General features: G+C 35.5%; 1 protein-coding gene across 2 annotated transcripts in view; it reads left to right on the forward strand.

Annotated features, from left to right (window-relative positions):
* Window positions 1–17,147, forward strand: part of SKAP2 (src kinase associated phosphoprotein 2) — a 200,400-nt gene that overhangs the window by 160,611 nt on the left and 22,642 nt on the right. For both annotated transcript variants that reach the window (XR_004026389.1, XM_030796056.1), the window contains exon 10: window positions 16,087–16,164. Coding sequence is in view for 1 of the 2 variants with exons in the window: in XM_030796056.1 (XP_030651916.1) it covers window positions 16,087–16,164 (78 nt within the window). In the remaining variant the exon portion in view is untranslated. The remainder of the gene's footprint in view (window positions 1–16,086; window positions 16,165–17,147) is intronic.

Below are 17,147 nucleotides of genomic sequence, written 5' to 3' on the forward strand. Positions count from 1 at the left end.
AACAATATTCTGTTTATACTTGAATCTGCTGCAGTAGGATGTAGATTTTACTCAGAATATTCCTGGTTGGAAAGAAGACTGTTCAGTTAAATGAGACACGTGAGGGCTAGTTATAAAAAACATAGATATTATATAACTAAGAAAATAAAGCTACCACTTTGATGTCAAAATTTGGTGCCAAAAGTTTGAAGTTTTACTTTACCCTTGAATCTTTTAAAATTATTGTTTTAGGAGGTCAAAATTAGGAAAATATTGGCAATTTCATTTTATTCAAACTAATAAAAGCACTTGTTAGCTATGGGTACATGTGTTAGAAAGTCATGGATATTAATATAAATAGTATGATAATGAATGAGTTATGGAGACAGTTAATCTATTTGTTAGGAAGAGTTATTGTTCGGCTTTGGGCATAGGTAACCATATAGGTTACTTTTAATAACTTTTAATAACACTTATGCAATAAAAAACATTGATATATTTTGAGTTTCTGGCAGGAGTATGTCTTATTTGTTAATTTTAAAATAATTTTGGCAACATCTACTTTAAAAAAAGCCTAGCTGAATTGTGTTGAATCTTTTGTTTTGTGAAGTGTATGTATGTCCCTATGATTTGTTTTGTTTTGATTTTAACTTTTCAATATATGAAAATACCCATGAGACAGGCTCCTGCTAAATTTTTGGCCACTTTGTCATCAGAGCTATGAGTGTACGTTGTCAGTTGTTTAAACATTGTTGAATCCACTGTGGGTTGGCAAGAAGCATCTGGGAGCCAGACTTTTCCTGTGGACACATGCCAAGTAGTGTATTGTATTTCCTCACTAAATTGAACTATGCTGAGATAATTTTTCTACTTGAGTTTTTTTAATCCAGAAATTATTTTCCAAAGCTAAGTAAAGGGTCATATGATAAAGTTGTTTATAATAAAACCACCTGAATTCTTTGATCACTGGTTGATAACTACTTTTATTTAGCTAGAATAAGTGTAAATAAGTCATGCAGTTAAACTACATTCAGATAGTTAACATTATGCTCTTAAGTAGAATGTTCAGAAAAGTTCATATGTCATTTTGTGTATTCTCTTTAAATCAATGATTTACTCTAAGCAAGGACAATAAACATTGAATGATCCCTTAATTAAGTACTATGGTTGGGCTTGCCGTTAAATTTACATGTTTGATTACATTATGTAATTAGATGGAAATAAAATCCCAAATTGCATTTTAATGTACATAATTATAGCATAACATTTATTTTAACTAAAAGTGCTAGGAAAAGTTTATAAAATCTCATATTTAACTTTAAAAAAATATCAGTTGTTATTTGGGAATGAGAAAACAAGAAAGCTTCGTCGTACTGGAAAATAGGCTAGAGGTTAGTTTTGGAGCACTGGCACTGCTTAGAACCTAGGCCCCTAAGGTGGCAGGGATTTGTCTTCCCAAAGTGGATAAATTTACTTCATCTGCTACTCTGGGACACTGTGGGTGAGACCTTAAAAAAGTAAGATCTGGTTTGCCTGCCATGTACATTAAAAATATTCTGGCTCTTTTACATAAGAGCAGACATTTTGTTGATGTTGGCTTTATTTCTGGAATCCAAGTAAGAGAACTTTGTAAATGAGAGTTCAACCTATCCCTTTAGGGGGCCAAAACTGAGCAAGTGTGTTGGTTTTTGAACTCAAATTTTTATTCTTACGTACTTTGAAGGACAGCAAATGCTATTTTGCAAGAATGAGCGTCAAGACCTCCATCAGATGAGTTTTACATGCCTAACCTCCCCTTCTTCCCCCTGCAGGTTCTACCTTGCTTCTTTTGGCAGCCCCTTCCTACAGAAATATCCTAGTTCTAGCACATCTTTTCTCTTCAGCCATTATAACATATTTTATCATAAACTAGTCTGTGTCAAGAAGATATCTCTTACATTAGAATTGAAAACTTCTTAAAAACAATTCTGAAAGTCTGTGCACAGCCACTCATAGGTACGTGGAAATTCATATTTTGAGAGTGCCATTCTTTTGTACTACGAAAAGTGCTTTAATTTGCTGTATTTTTCATGTCTTACTGCAGTCATATCTGGTAAGAAACTATAGCTATCTTATTCAGGATTAATCAATCTTCTTAGGCTCCTGGCTAGGATTGAAGCTGCTCTCAGCCCTGCTTGCTTCAGGGCTTGGCCTTACTCTGTTTTTTCATCACATTTAGTCTCTGGGAGGGAGGTGATGGGAGATGATTTTTCCATTTGCAAGCTGCCTTTCAACTGGAAGAAAAATGGAAGGGGCAAATGCCAAGTTTTTCACTTTCTGTGGCCATTACAAACATGACTTGTCTCCTGTTTTTTCAACAGTGTACACTATTTTTCAAGGGAGCATTTTTTTAAACGATTGTCAGTTAGCCAAATTATTTTGTCATTGAAGAGTGTTAAAAATAAGAATGTATGTCAATATGACATCATGATATTAACTTTCTCATAAATTGCATGTTGTGACAATAGGTTAAAATGCTGTTTAATTAATTAACAAACAGGAGAAAGTAATATATGCAAGGTTTTACACCCAAAGGGAAGAAAAACAGTAGTGCTTCAGAACCTGGGCTCTGGAGGCAGACTGCCTGGGTGTAAATCCTGACACTAGTTATTATTATAGCTGCTTTATGCTGAGCAAGTTACTTAAATGTTTCTGTGCCTTCGTTTCATTATCTGTAAAATGGTAATGATGGGTTTTGAATGAGATTTATGTATACAGTATCTAGTGGTGTTTAGTACACAGTAAACAGATTATTATAATCACTGTTACAAATCTGCTATGCAGATTTGTGTTGACCACTTTACCTCATTTCATCCTCATAATAATTATCTAAAGCAGATTTTATAGTTCTGTTGTCCAGATGAAAAAATTGAGGTTCAGAGAGTTTAATTAACTTGTCTAAGTTTGTATAGCTAGTGAAAGAGGGTAATATAAACTTCTGGATTACAAATTATATTGCATTTATATAGTTCTGTTGTATCTTTCAAATGCATATATGGGATTAACTCCTGTTTTGCTAATTCCATTATATAATTAATTTTACTTTGGTATTATTTAATGACATATATCTGTATTTTGAAGCTTAAAACGTACTTACCTTCAAATAATGATAGAACACTGAAACCTCAGAGACCTTATGCAAAAGAAAGCCTTAGGACAACTGTGCCCAATCCTTTGAATGCAGGGACTTTTTTGCTTATTTGTGGTGGTGGATATCATGAAAATTATGCATGGACTTTTTTTTTTTTTTTTAAAGCTCATCAGCTATTGTTAGTGTTAGTTTATCTTATGTGTGGCCCAAGACAATTCTTCTTCTTCTGGGGTGGCCCAGGGAAGCCAGAAAGTTGGACACCTGTGCCTTCGAAGATATGGCTCTGAGCCATGGTTCTCAAAGTATTGTCCTGGAACCAGCAGCATGGGCTGGAAACTTGTTAGAAATGCACCTTCTCGAGCTCAGCCAAAATATACTGAATCAGAAACTCTGTGCATGGGGCACAGCAATCTGGGTTTTAAAAGCCCACCAGGTGATTCTGATGCTGCTGAAGTTTGATAACCACTGCTCAAGATAAATACCACATCGTGGTGGTATGCAGAGATGTTGATGTGTCTCATAATCTCTATTCGCAAATTAGAAGTTACATCATATTGCAGAGGGGAAATGTGGTGATAGTAGAAAAATACAAGTGAGGCTATTATTTGATAATTGCCCTATAAATTTTAAATATTCAACACTACGTGCTTGATCCCTTTCATTCCTTGGATTGAGGCCTTCTAAGCAGGTAGAAGCTATTACTGTAGGGCACAGCGAACTAAGCACAAAGGAGTAAGACTGAGTGTGACTCTCTCGCCACCCTCAGCTTCTTACTGACTGGAACACACAGAACCAGGGATCAGGATGGTTAGTTTTTCTAGTATGCAGCAACTAGGAATCTTCAAACAAGAAGAACTGACGAACTGACACTAAGAATATAGAGAAGGGGAGAGAGAGCAATAAACAATCATTATCATCATATCTTTTTCTTTCTTGATATACAGTTCAAACATGGCCGGGCACAGTGGCTCATGCCTGTAATCCCAGCACTTTGGGAAACTGAGGCAGGTGGATTGCTTGAGCCCAGGAGTTCAAGACCAGCCTGGGCAACATGGCAAAACCCTGTCTCTACAAAAAATACAAAAATTACCCGGATGTAGTAGTGTGCACCTGTAGTCTCAGCTACTTGGGAGGCTAAGGTGGGAGGATCACATGAGCCGGGGAGGTAGAGGTTGCAGTGAGCTGAGATCATGCCACTACACTCCAACTTGGGTGACAGCATGAGACCCTGCCTAAAAAAAACCAAAAAACAAAAAATATAGTTCAAACGTGGAAGTGGCATATTTTAAAATGAGTGAGACAGAAGGATATAGGAAATAAGTAAGGAAACTGATACGGTGTCCACTTTGAATTGTGGAAAAAATTGGACAAAAGCAGATATCATCTTAGAATCCATGATAGCCACTGAAGAAAAGGCTGCCTATTAACCACACACATTTGCTAAGACTGTAGGAAGGCAGATTTCAGAAAATTCAGGGAAAGAATAAGCAAAAATGTGTGGTATTAATGACAAACAAGTATTTTTAAATGCCATTTGAATTTTAATTGTAAATGATCTTAATGAGGGAAAAAAAGAGAAGTTTAAATAATATCCTTGTGCTAGAATCTATTCAATGAATGCAAGTTTTATTTATTTATTTATTTATTTATTTTTGAGATGAAGTCTTGTTCTGTCGCCCAGGCCAGAGTGCAGTGGCGTGATCTCAGCTCACCGCAACCTCAGCCTCCTGGGTTCAAGCAATCCTCCTGCCTCAGCCTCCTGGGTTTACAGGCGCCCACCACCACGCCTGGCTAATTTTTGTATTTTTAGTACAGATGGGGTTTCACCATATTGGTCAGGCTGGTTTCAAACTCCTGACTGCAGGTGATCCACCTGCCTTGGCCTCCCAAAGTGCTGGGATTACAGGCGTGAGCCACTGCGCCCAGCCTGAATGTGAATTTTAAAGGGGGTATCCATCAACAATTGAAATGACTGAATAACCAAAGAAAATATGAAAATAGCTCACATTTATAAATTATGATAAGCACAACCAAAAATGTACGACAGTTGTGTGTTTTTGTTTTCAAAACTTATTAGAGACAGTGGTTCAGAGAAAACAGCTCAGTTTCTATTTGCTCCTTTTCTGTTAAGAATCATCCTCCAACTAATAAGATTGGTAAGAGGGAACAGAAGCCCAGGATTGACAAAGATTCAAATAAAATACCTAGCTAGCCAAAAACAAACCCTTTCTTTGTTCCAGGCTTGTTCAGGTAATATAAATAAGCCATTGGGTAGTCCACACCTGGAGTAAAAGTGGACAGTAGAGGAATGTTTGCAGTACCTTATGAGTGGAATAATAGAGGCCTGGACCAAGTCTGTGAGAACACAAAGGGGAGAGAGGCCAGCTGCTTCCCAGAATGGGGATTGAGCTTTGCTTTAAAGATAAGTAGGACTTGGGTTTGTCTTCTGGCCCAGGTAAAACTGTCATACATTACAAGAGAAATTGTAAATGAGGTCATTGAGCTGCTGTCACTGATTTTGAGGGAAACATGAAGGATGAGAAAGACTTTAGAGGTCTGGAGTCTAGCAATTGTATTATAAACTTCAAAAATAGTAGAAAGTGTTCAAGTTGGGTTCCCTGAAACAGACTCTAAGATAGTTTTATGTAGAAGGTTTATGGGTGGGTGATCTTAGGACATACGCTGGATGAAAGTAAAGAAGGCCTGACTAGGCTAGGCTGACTCTTCAGGGTTGTACCAAATTGAGGCATAGGGGCTTGTCTTTGTATTCCTGCATTAGCTATTCATTGGCTCCAAGCCATTCTCTGGGAGGCCCTATAACCTTGAGTGAAGCAATTCCCTGCAGTTGAGGGCAATTTCTAGTGAGAGACACAGTTATGAACCAACTGCAGCATGAGTCCCAGCAGTTGGGGATGGCTGTGTTGGTTCTGAAAAGGGTATCTGGTATCCCTTTTCAGATGAATTCTCAAAATTCTAGATAGTTAATGGGCTCTAAAGAGGACTCCAGAAACTGCTAACATAGAGTATCAAAGAGAGTCTTTTATGTTAACTAGAAGATGAAACACTAATTACTGGAACCCAGTATGAGTTCAAGGAATTGGCAGACATATAACTGGACTTCAGTAATACACGTGGTCAGGATTCTCATGAAATCTTTACAGATATAGAGATCACCGGATAACTGACTCTACAGCTGTGTCCAAAGAGTGCTAATTAATTGATTTTATGAATACCTTAGGGCTTTATTTTCAATATTATCATATCCAACCTATGCATCATTGTTTTGGATACAGGCTTGCTCTCAATAGAACAAAATCATGGCTCAAATCCAACAAGATGAAATATGATAGAATATTCCACTTGCTCCAAAAATCTAGTTGCACAAGTACAAGAAAGGAAAGACTTGGCTCCACAGAAAATAGGAAAAACACATAGGGACTTTGGTCAGTAGCTCAATATGAGTCCACAGTTTAATGTGATTCAATCCTGAGATTGTGTGCTTTGGGAACATAAAATAATTATCAAATAGTGTTCTAGGTAAGCAGGATATCATTTTTTTTCATGTGGTGGATGAACAATGTTTAGATATTTAACTAAAACTACCCTAGAAAGTACAGGGTAGCCATTCTTAAACATATTGATCTCAGGATCCCTTTGCAATCTTAAAAATTATCAAGGACCCTTAAAAACTTTTGTTTATGTTTTGAATTTTTTTCTAGAAAGTAAAGTATTTCATCTCAATGTAGATTTTTTTGGTTTGTTTTAAATTTTATTAGATTAAAAAATACGATCTAATGATAAATAGGTTGGTAAATAGTTAAATCTCAATATTTACCCTATTAGAAATTAAAACAGATCTTTAAACAATGTTGATTTATTATTGAATTTAAAAGTCATGGTGATAAACCTGTTACATCTGTACATAACTTATTTTTAGGAAAAATAACTATATTTCCCCCTAAAATTAGAAGAATATGGCATTGTTTACATTTTTACAGCTTTCTTGAATGTCTGTCTTGGTAGAAGACAATAGAGTTTCATATCTGCTTCTACATTCAGTTTATTGTGATATATTGTTTAAGTACAGTTAACTTATAAAGAAAATCCACCTCATACAGATATGTAGGAAGGAAAAGGGAGGTACTTTACTTGCAGGTAATTGTAGGTATTCATTTTTGATATTGTACCCAGATGCGACAAGTAGTAGTTAAAAGCTGGTACAATGTGAAATCTGAAACCATACCAATGAACTTTTCATACTCTTTTACGTTAAAATTCATAGGCCTGTCTTATATTTGTTGAATGGACCTTTTACCCATGCTTGATTTTGTAACATTATGCTTTGGTCAGTTGGAAAATACTAGTTCATTACATTATGCAGAACCTACAAATATTGACACAACTATGACACAACCCAAGAAAAACCCACATTTTGTTTATATCACCATCCATCTCATTGGAAAAGTCTTTAAATAGTGGGGAGCTGTCAAACTTACAGTGGCAGAAATAAGTTTCTAAAATTCTAATTTTTGCTTGAAAGCTCAAATTTTATCATTGGCAATAAATACCGTCAGTTGTTTCCCTTGAAATGACAAGCTTATTTTGCTTACTTTTGAGAAAATGTCTGCCAGATTCCCAAGTCTAAATAACCATAGTTTGTCAGTCATTCAAGTGAAAATGGTGTTCCATGAATAAAAAAGTGGCTAATTCAGCTCAACACTCAGATTCTTACACATCTGGTGGTGTAGCAGAAATGCTTTATACATTCTGATTTTGTCACATAGAATATTAAAGTTACGTACTCAAGGTTGATATTAGGTGAAAATAATTATTACTGCTTCATCAAGGACATTCTTTAGTACAACTGACTTCTTTCATTTTTTTCCTTTTATGCCAGTGCAGGGCAGTCTAAGTTGATGTATGCTAAGGTGTCAGCAGTTTTACCCATCATTGCTCTGCAACATCAGTGCAAATGTTAACATAGTGAAAAAGACACATAATGTCTTAGTATTATTATGAAAATAGCTTTGACCCCGCAGACCCTCCACCCTGCAAACAGATCTTGGAAAGCACTGCTGGTATAAGGGATGTGGAACCAGTAAGTCTAATGGTGATGGTTCTTTCTATGAAACTGTGCTTTTTCTTTCTTGGGCTCTTGAAAATGATGCTAAGATGCACTGCATATGATGAGAAAGGGTATATTTGCATAGGCAAGCAGAGGAAACAGAGCAAAAGCCTATAACAAATGAGCTCTGCATCCATATATCAGCTGTTTTTCCAGAGGTTATAGTAGGCAGTTGTAGACCCTGATAAGACAGCCACATTACAGTCAAATAATCATAGCATCAACCTATTTATCACTAGATAGTATTTTTTAATCTAATAAAATTTAAAGCAAGTCAAAAAAATCTAAAATATTTTACTTTCTGAAAAAGGATTCAAAACAGTTTACAGTGAAATGCATATATACATTTGGGATAAGAAATGTTTGGGGACAATGAATACATATGCATTTGGGGTATTTTACTTAAAATAAGAATTAAGAAAAACCAGTAGCTGAATAAAGGTAGCCTAGAAGAAGGTGTTAATAGTGGTTATGCTTGGATCATAGATGATTTATTTATTTATTTTGCTTATCTCTATTTTCTGACTTTCAGCAATGAGTAGATACTGCTTTTTTAACAAGAATAATAAGAAAAAGGGTTACTTTAAATGAAAAAAAATGAGCTGTAATTGTATCAGAAATCCAGAGCCAGATAGAAGTTACTATAAGTGAAAAATAAATGACTTTCTTGGACTAAAAGAATTTTAGAATTACAGAATTTGTTATAAACTTTAATAAAAAGCTAAGAATTTGGGTTGTAAAGGACAATTTTTATCATACAGTGAATAATTCAATGGGACAAGAAGGAGCTCCATTTCATAACTTCCTAATCCGTAGTACTCTTTAGGAGTGGGATCATTTTCTAACTCACAGTCGCTTCTGACCAACCAAATCTGACCTATGAAAACTTTGTTTTTAACCTATATACATTCCTTTTTGGCATAATTGCCTAATTGCCTGTAGGTGATCGAGTGTATACAAGACTGCTCCTGAAACAAAGGAGTGCTTCTCGAGCAGCAGATAACTTTTCAGAAATGTCTGCGGTGCACAGAAGGCAGTTTCAGGGAGAAGGGTGCAGTGTGCAAGCTGTGTGCCCTCGGTCCAGTCATTCAGCACCCACGGTTTACCTCATCTTCTATGAAATGAGGAAACTGAACAAGATTCTATCTAAGGTTTCTTTGCCTTCTAAGATTTTTTTTCCTGACTCTGTCAAATGAGATCTTTGCTTGAGTTCAAGTTTTTTCCTCAACATCCCAATCATGATATTAACAAATATGTCTATGTGAAAAATTATTTTCACATTTTCCAATTTGTGTGTGTATGGGTATTTTTTTGTTTTTGTTAGAGACAGGGTCTTGCTCTGTCACCCAGGCCAGAATGCAGTGGCATGATCTTTGCTCACTATAAACTCAAACTGTTAAGCGATCCTCCTGCTTTGGCCTCCCAAAGCAGATTTGTGTTTAAATGATTAATTTTAATGTCATAGTACAGAAATTTACTACAATCCAATGATATTTCCTTTTGCTTTTGAAATGTAGTGATAACCTTTTCATATTAAACCTTAGACTAATAGAATGTCAAAGGTGAAAATTAGATTTTGTAGTTGAACAACTATTGCTTATTTTGTTGCCTTTTATATCATATTAACCTTCCTGGTTGCTTAATTAATAAATTGTTGTAAAACTCCTAGTTCTTAAGGTAATAAACTTGATACAGCATACTAATTTTTCATTTTTTCCCCTGAGAAGTCTGGTTATCTCATTGTCTTCCCCAAATCCTTCTTCAAAGTGCTGTGGGATAGACTTGCTCTTCCTACTTTGAAGTACAGAGATGACACTAAGAATTAGAAGCAGTGTCCAGTTTTTGTAACAGAGCTGTAACAATAGGCCCCACTTTGCCAAATTTCCGTAAGAGTAAACATGACTCTAACTATGCTATTTCAGTCATCTTTATCCTTCCATTCATTTTGAAGTTTGTATAATGCTAAAAGGCACATGCTTATATCTTTTTAAAAATATGTATTTTATTGCTGTAAAATAATAGTCTATTGAATAGACAGAACAGTCCTTTAGAAGTATAATAAAATATAATAATATAAAAATCCTTCGTATTACCAGTATTTCTGGATTTATAGGCCCCTGGGGAGCTCACTTTCCCTTGCTGTCATAATTTTGAATCTTTTGCCCATACCCCTTAGATTTGACTTTTAACTTTTCCAACCCTTCTTCCAGCCTTTGTGGCTTGCCACAGGTCATGGGAGAGAAGAGTGGGTGGGGTTCTATTTATGTATATCCTCCCAGTACTTCTATCTTTTACATTTTACCACTAGGACTAGCCGGTGGTGTCCTCTGTTCCCCCATGTCACCTCTTCCATCTCCCACTCAGGGGCATCTTGTGTGCAATGCCTAAATAGTGTGTAACTTTAGGAACAGAGGAGTGTGTTAAAAGCTAGAGGTGAGGAAGGGGAACTGGGAGAAGAGAAAGAAGACCATATATTTTGGGCACCCCTGGTTGCAATTGTTTCTAAATCAGCACTAAAAAGTTTGCTAAGGTGTACTTCAGATACGATGCTATGATAGTGTAGAATCTACTATTCTATGTGAAAATGTTTTCAAAGTCCACAGACAGTATTTTAAGTAAAATTTTAGAAAGCAATCCACCTGTAAATTGAAGATTTTAATGAAAATAAAGGAGGAGACACTGTGGCTTAGAGTTAAGGCATATGCCTAAAGTTAAAATCCCAGCTTATGTACTAACTGGATGTGTGAACCTTGACAAGTCATTCAAGCTCCATAAATTCATTTTTTGTATTCATAAAATGGTGATGATAAAAGTACTTATAATCACCTCATAGAATTGTTGGAGGATTTAGTTACATAATGGATATAAATGCATATAATGTGAACATTTAAGTAATAAATATTCACATTTCCTGAGAAAAATATATAATATTAAATAATGCCTGGACAGGTGGAGATCTAAGTCCAAACTTTATTTCAGAGCTTAACTTTTGATTCTGTGTTTTATGTTTTAAAGTACATTATAATTTAGTAAAGCTGTTTTCTGAGGTTAGTGAGAAAGGTGATCATTATGTAAGTGAAAGATTTTTTATATTGTCTTCCTCTTCTCCCTGGAAGAGATGATAAAATCAGTCCTCAGCCTTGATGTGAACATCGCATACCTTGAGTTGGTGCTAACAAATTTTCTTCAACCTTTTTTCAAGCAGTGTCAGCTAAAGGGTGCCATTTGTCTATCACTCTTCTTTTTGGTTATTTATCTTAAAGATAAGAACATTAGTAAGCCATAAATGCCCATTTTGTAAAAACTGCATAGCTAGACAGATTTGCAATCCATATTAGGGTAATAATCCATCTGTTATGGAACTGGATCAATTTTGTAAATTAAATAGATTAAAAGGGAGGAAAAAGGGCCAGGACTTTTCCCACAGTAAGCCTTTTCTCAAATGCTAAAAAGATTTGGGAAGACTCAAACTATTTGCCATTCTTCCTCTCTTTGCTCAACTCAGAGAGAAGGCCAAATATCTGTTAAAAAGAGGGGTGGGTGCAGTTTTTTTTTTTTAATTCTTCAGGGTCTGATTGCTCCTGGAAGTTTTATATTTTTGACAGAGTTTATTGTTAAAACCTTTTGATGACTACCAGAACATTTCTACTGTTCTCACTGATCAGTTTAGTAAACGTGTGACTATGTTTGAATTTTCTTCTGCACTTAGCTCACTTTGCTGTTATTTTCATCCTGTCTGTTCAAAAAAAAAAAAAAATCTCCTGATGATTCTTCTAACAATGTGTGATTGGAATAATAACTTCACATGTTGAAGAGTTTTGTGCTGCAGCTGAGAGGCATGTAAATACAAGCTGCTTATTTGCAAGAAGCTTCCAGATTTGCAATATGATTGCTATGGAAACCACATAATGAAAACTTTATAACCATCTGTGTGGTTTGATGGATTTTACTGCATAGCTGAGCTGTTTTTGTTTACTGTTATTAAAATGTTGAATGGAATATATTAACTCACAAAGATTGACTATTTGAGGTATTAATTAGTATTGTACAATGACGTTGTGCCTCAACACCAAAATAATACATATTTAATAATAAACCTAAATAAAAAAATATGTGAATGTATATATTTCTAATATATTATGAAGGTGATTATTGCCTAGAATTTTGGTCACTTGTTCTTACATATTTTTAAGAGCTTTATTCTATTAATAAATGAATATGTTAAGATTTATTTTTATGATTTTGTAATCCATTTGTTCATTCTGTATTTATCGAACATCTCCTTTGTGCCAAGTTCTATTCAAGGTTCAGTCTGAGGTTTTTTTTCCCTGCCTAAGATTCAAAAACATACACCATATTTGATTTTGTTATCTTTTATATGGAAGCTATTTGTATTGTTAGCCAAGATAAAATGAGTTATTTAAATATTGTTAAGAAAAATTGATATATGAAATGCATAAGGCTTTGGTTTAAAAATATCACTACCAGGTTTAAAATGGAAAAAGAAAGTGTCCTTAATGACCATCTCATCCTCTAAAATCTGCTTATTAAATGGCATCTTACATGGATTTCAATTTGGATATTTTATAGTAAACATTAATTCTTAAGTAAATACTTTTAATATCATTATTCTGATAATTTAAGAGTGCATATTTCTAAGGACAAAGCTCTCTGACACCAGTATACAATCCAGAGCACATGTTACTGGCACTTAAGTTTTAATAAAATAAAAAATTCATAGTAACAAATACTTCTAAATTCATTGTTAACTTTGTCAAAGAGCAGAGTTTTTTCATTAAGTATTGTAATGAATTTTTATATGTTCATGCTGATTTGGGTGGTGAAATCTAAATCCCACGGTCTCTTTTTTTTTTTTTTTTTTGAGATGGAGCTTCACTCTTGTCTCCCAGGTTGGAGTGCGGTGGCGCGGTCTCAGCTCATTGCAACCTCCACCTCCAGGGTTCAAGTGATTCTCCTACCTCAGTCTCCTGAATAGCTGGGATTACAAACGCCTGCCACCATGCCATGCTAATTTTTGTATTTATAGTAGAGATGTGGTTTCGCCATGTTGGCCAGGCTTGTCTCGAACTCCTGACCTCAAGTGATCCACCTGCCTGGGCCTCTCAAAGTGCTGGGATTACAGGCATGACCGACTGTGCCCGGCCCCCACAGTCTCTTCTTAAAAGCCACGAATAGTACTTATTGTATTGATGCGGTTATAGCTTTTGACTGAGGACGAGTGCCTTTATCCATTTTTTAATTGATTTCTTACTATTGAATTTGTGACTAAATTAAAAGGGGAGTGGGTGCTATGGAAAGAAAGTGTGAAAAGTAAGGAAGCCTTTCTCCTTCACCTTTTACAAAATCATCTGTCAATAAAATGAGTAGATTGGAATAATGACTGTAAACATCCCTTCTACCTTTAAAAATTTATATGGAAACACCCTATTAACCCATTTATTAAAGCTAGCCTTTAAGGTTTGGCATAAGTTTGGCATAACTATTGTTAAAAAGAAAAGAGACAGGATACTTTTTAAAAGAATGGTATACTTTTATTAGATCTTCTATATATTTGACTGAGCCATATTAAATTGTCAGTGTTAGGTTTAACAATATGAATAAAATGCCAGATATTTTCAGGTGTCCCTTATATTGGAGTTGTCATTATTTTGTTTGAATTGAGTTACAGAAATTCAGAACAGTTATATTTGTCGTGTAAGTACAGCTACCCTCAAGCTTGATTGAAATGCTGATTTTGATTCATCCCCACTTAACATTTTCAGGAGACTCCTAAATTTCCACCTGTAGTCCTGACTGCTCTACCATACTTTGCAGTTGCCCAGACATGTTCTCTGGGTTGCCTCACCAATACGTTAAATTCCTCCTGTTGAAAACACAACTCCTTGTGTTCCCCAGTAAGATAGATTATTTTGGCTATCCTCCTTTTAGTAATAATATGTCCATTTCTCAGTTAACTAAGCTCAAAAGCTTAGCCATCCTTTGTTGCTCTTTTTACCCCCCATTCCTCCACATTCAGGCACAAAGCTTATCCATTCTAGTTCCTTTACCTCTTATAACCATCTCCTTTCCATTTCCTTTGCCCCTTCAGTTCAAGACTTCCTTCCCCTTTATCCACAGTAGTCTCTCTCCCCACCCCTTCTTTAGGCTGTCAGAGGCAATGGGATCAGATGTCCATTCCTGAAGCATAGCTTCAGTCCTGCCCTTTCTCTGCTCAAAAAACCTTCTAAGGCTCTTATTGCCCACCAAATAAAAGCCTGAAGTCCATAACAAGATGTTCATGGCCCCTCAACAGCTGGTCCAAACTATGAGCGTAACTCCTACCCAGCTCTTCCCCATGTGTACCAGATTCTTTAGTCAAAATGAATATGAACGTGCCTTTTTCTTTTAAAGATCATACCTATCCCTCTGGAAATATCCTTCTTACCCTCTCTCCTTATTTAAACTCTCTCCATCCCTTGGAGCCTCCGTGGTACTCCCTAGTTGGGGGGTTTCTCTGCTGCACTTCTTCAGTGCTTTGTGCCTCACTTGTCAGGTTTAGGCCCCTTCAGCCTGTTTTCCTTTAGAGCTTGTCTTCTGTCCCATCTGTGCTGTCAGCTTCCTGTGAGCAGAGGCTTCCTGTTACTTTTACCTCCTTGGTAGATCTCCCCTGTCTCACAGTTAGTTAATATCCAGTGAAGATTGATTGATTGATCGATTGATTGAATAGTTACGATGACTACATTTATATATTTTGCATATTTTTCTTTAAAGTTTTAGGAGTTTTCTTGAAATTATGATTCTCTTTGAATCCAGTTTTTCTTTGGCATGCCATTTTTTTATATGTCCTGCCTTAAGTATTTCTAGGTTTGTATGTAAATCATTAGGTGAGGAAAAATAATGTAATAAGTATTTTTCTTGGTGTAAATGAATTAGTTTATTAAGTCTGTTTAAAACTCTTCTCATTTAATTTTATCTTATTTATTTGTGTAATTTGGGGAAGGAATGGTATAGGTGAATGTGGAACAAATGTAAATGGAGTACTGATTATATGTAGGATAAAGAACATTGACTTTATAATCACAAACTTAAGTTCGAATGACACACTTTGGAAGTTACTTCACCTTTTTGAGTCTCTGTAAATAAACTTGTCTGTAGAATGAGGATTAAAAATTATTTGTCTATGGGATTTTAACATCCAGCATTGTATATGACACATAATAGGTCCTTGGTATAATTTTGGGGGAATTACCTCAAAGGATGAGGATCATTATAGTATCTTCCTGTGAAGATTAAGTGAGAAAACATATGAAATTATATGATACTCAATAAATGATTTATAGGTTAACTGCATTTTTAATCACACATTTCTCGTTGCTATATGATGTTTTAGGGACCATGATTTTATATATCATACTCCTGCCACAGTATAATGTGGTGTATCAGTATAATGCTGGGTGTTACTTTACTGGATTTAAGGGTTTTCCTGAAATTAAGATTGTTCCAGATGAGTTTCTAAAAGTATTTAAAACAAAACATGCAGTGCATTAGTACATATCTTAAATTCTGCCAAGCCAGTTGGAAAGGTTGCTATTTGGAAGTAGCTAGTATTTTATTGGAAAGTTGGAAAGTTTGCTATTTGGAAAGTTGGAAAGGTTGCTATTTGGCAGTAGCTACTATTTTATTTATTCAGTGTTAGATTGTTGAAAAAGGAATGTGAATCTTGAGTTGTTTTATTCTTTGAAAAATGTTTATGTGTTATAAACTTTTAGTTTTGCCTTTAAAATTGAGTGAGTACTGTATTGTTATCCCTGAGAAAACCCTTCAGTGTGCCATTGATAATGTTTATTTACAGAAGAAGAAGAGGACAGTGCTCCAGTGAAAGTGGAAGAACAAAGGAAGATGAGTCAGGATAGTGTTCATCACACCTCAGGTAATAAATTGTGTAGCTTCTTGGCAAACCTTATTTTGCTTTTGTTCACTTTCATTTTATCCATGTTCTTACTGTTCTAAAGATGTTTACACAGCTCCCCAAAGTTGCCTTGTTTGACTTGGATATCTTATGGCTGATAAGCTGCTTAGTCCCATTTAGGATGCATGAAAACCACTTGAGAAGGATTTATAAAGTAAGCCAATTTATACAAGGTATTCCTTCCTGAATTACTTTGTAATGACTCAATTAGCTTTCATTTCTGCACAAAGGAGATTTAGTTGCATAAATTAGCTTATCATCATTGAGGAAGTGTCACTGCTAAAGGACAGTTTATAGATACAACATGCAGTTGCTGTCAAACCTATAAGAATGTAATATAGACATCTGTGTATACTTTGTGCTTGAGCAGAACAGACTTCTGCCATTCAGAGACTAACAGGGGACAACAAGTTGCCCAGGGGACTGGCAATGTAGACATCTCTGAAAAGGTCATCTTGACACAGGCTCTGACAATCGACCCACAGCTCTGTCTTCTTTGATAAAAATCAGATAAACTTAAGACCGCTAATTGATCTGCAGCCTGTTTAAATGTTGGCCATGCATATCTTCATTGCATATGATTAGCACAGAAAGCAAATGAATTGGGTAAGAAATGCCAGAGTCCAGTGACAGCAGCTTAAAAATTGGAAAAGGACACTGGTGGCCTAAAAGGCTAGGAAGGATGTTCCCCTTATCCATTTCCACTTGGCACATATCCCCAAGTACTAATTATGAATGAGACTGGAAAAATAATTGCACACAGTCTGTACAAAATCACATGATATGGACAACTTTTCTCGCTTGTTGTTATTTCCAAATAGCAGGAGATAAACCATATCTGTAGTGCAAGCATGAGGTTAGTTTTGATAAACCAGCAATTATTTTACACGGAAAGAAGAGAAAGACTGCCTTCTTATCAGGACTTTACACCTCTTCATAGCCAC

The sequence above is a fragment of the Nomascus leucogenys genome, chromosome 17 (assembly GCF_006542625.1).
Source record: "Nomascus leucogenys isolate Asia chromosome 17, Asia_NLE_v1, whole genome shotgun sequence".
NCBI classification, from domain to species: Eukaryota; Metazoa; Chordata; class Mammalia; order Primates; family Hylobatidae; genus Nomascus; species Nomascus leucogenys.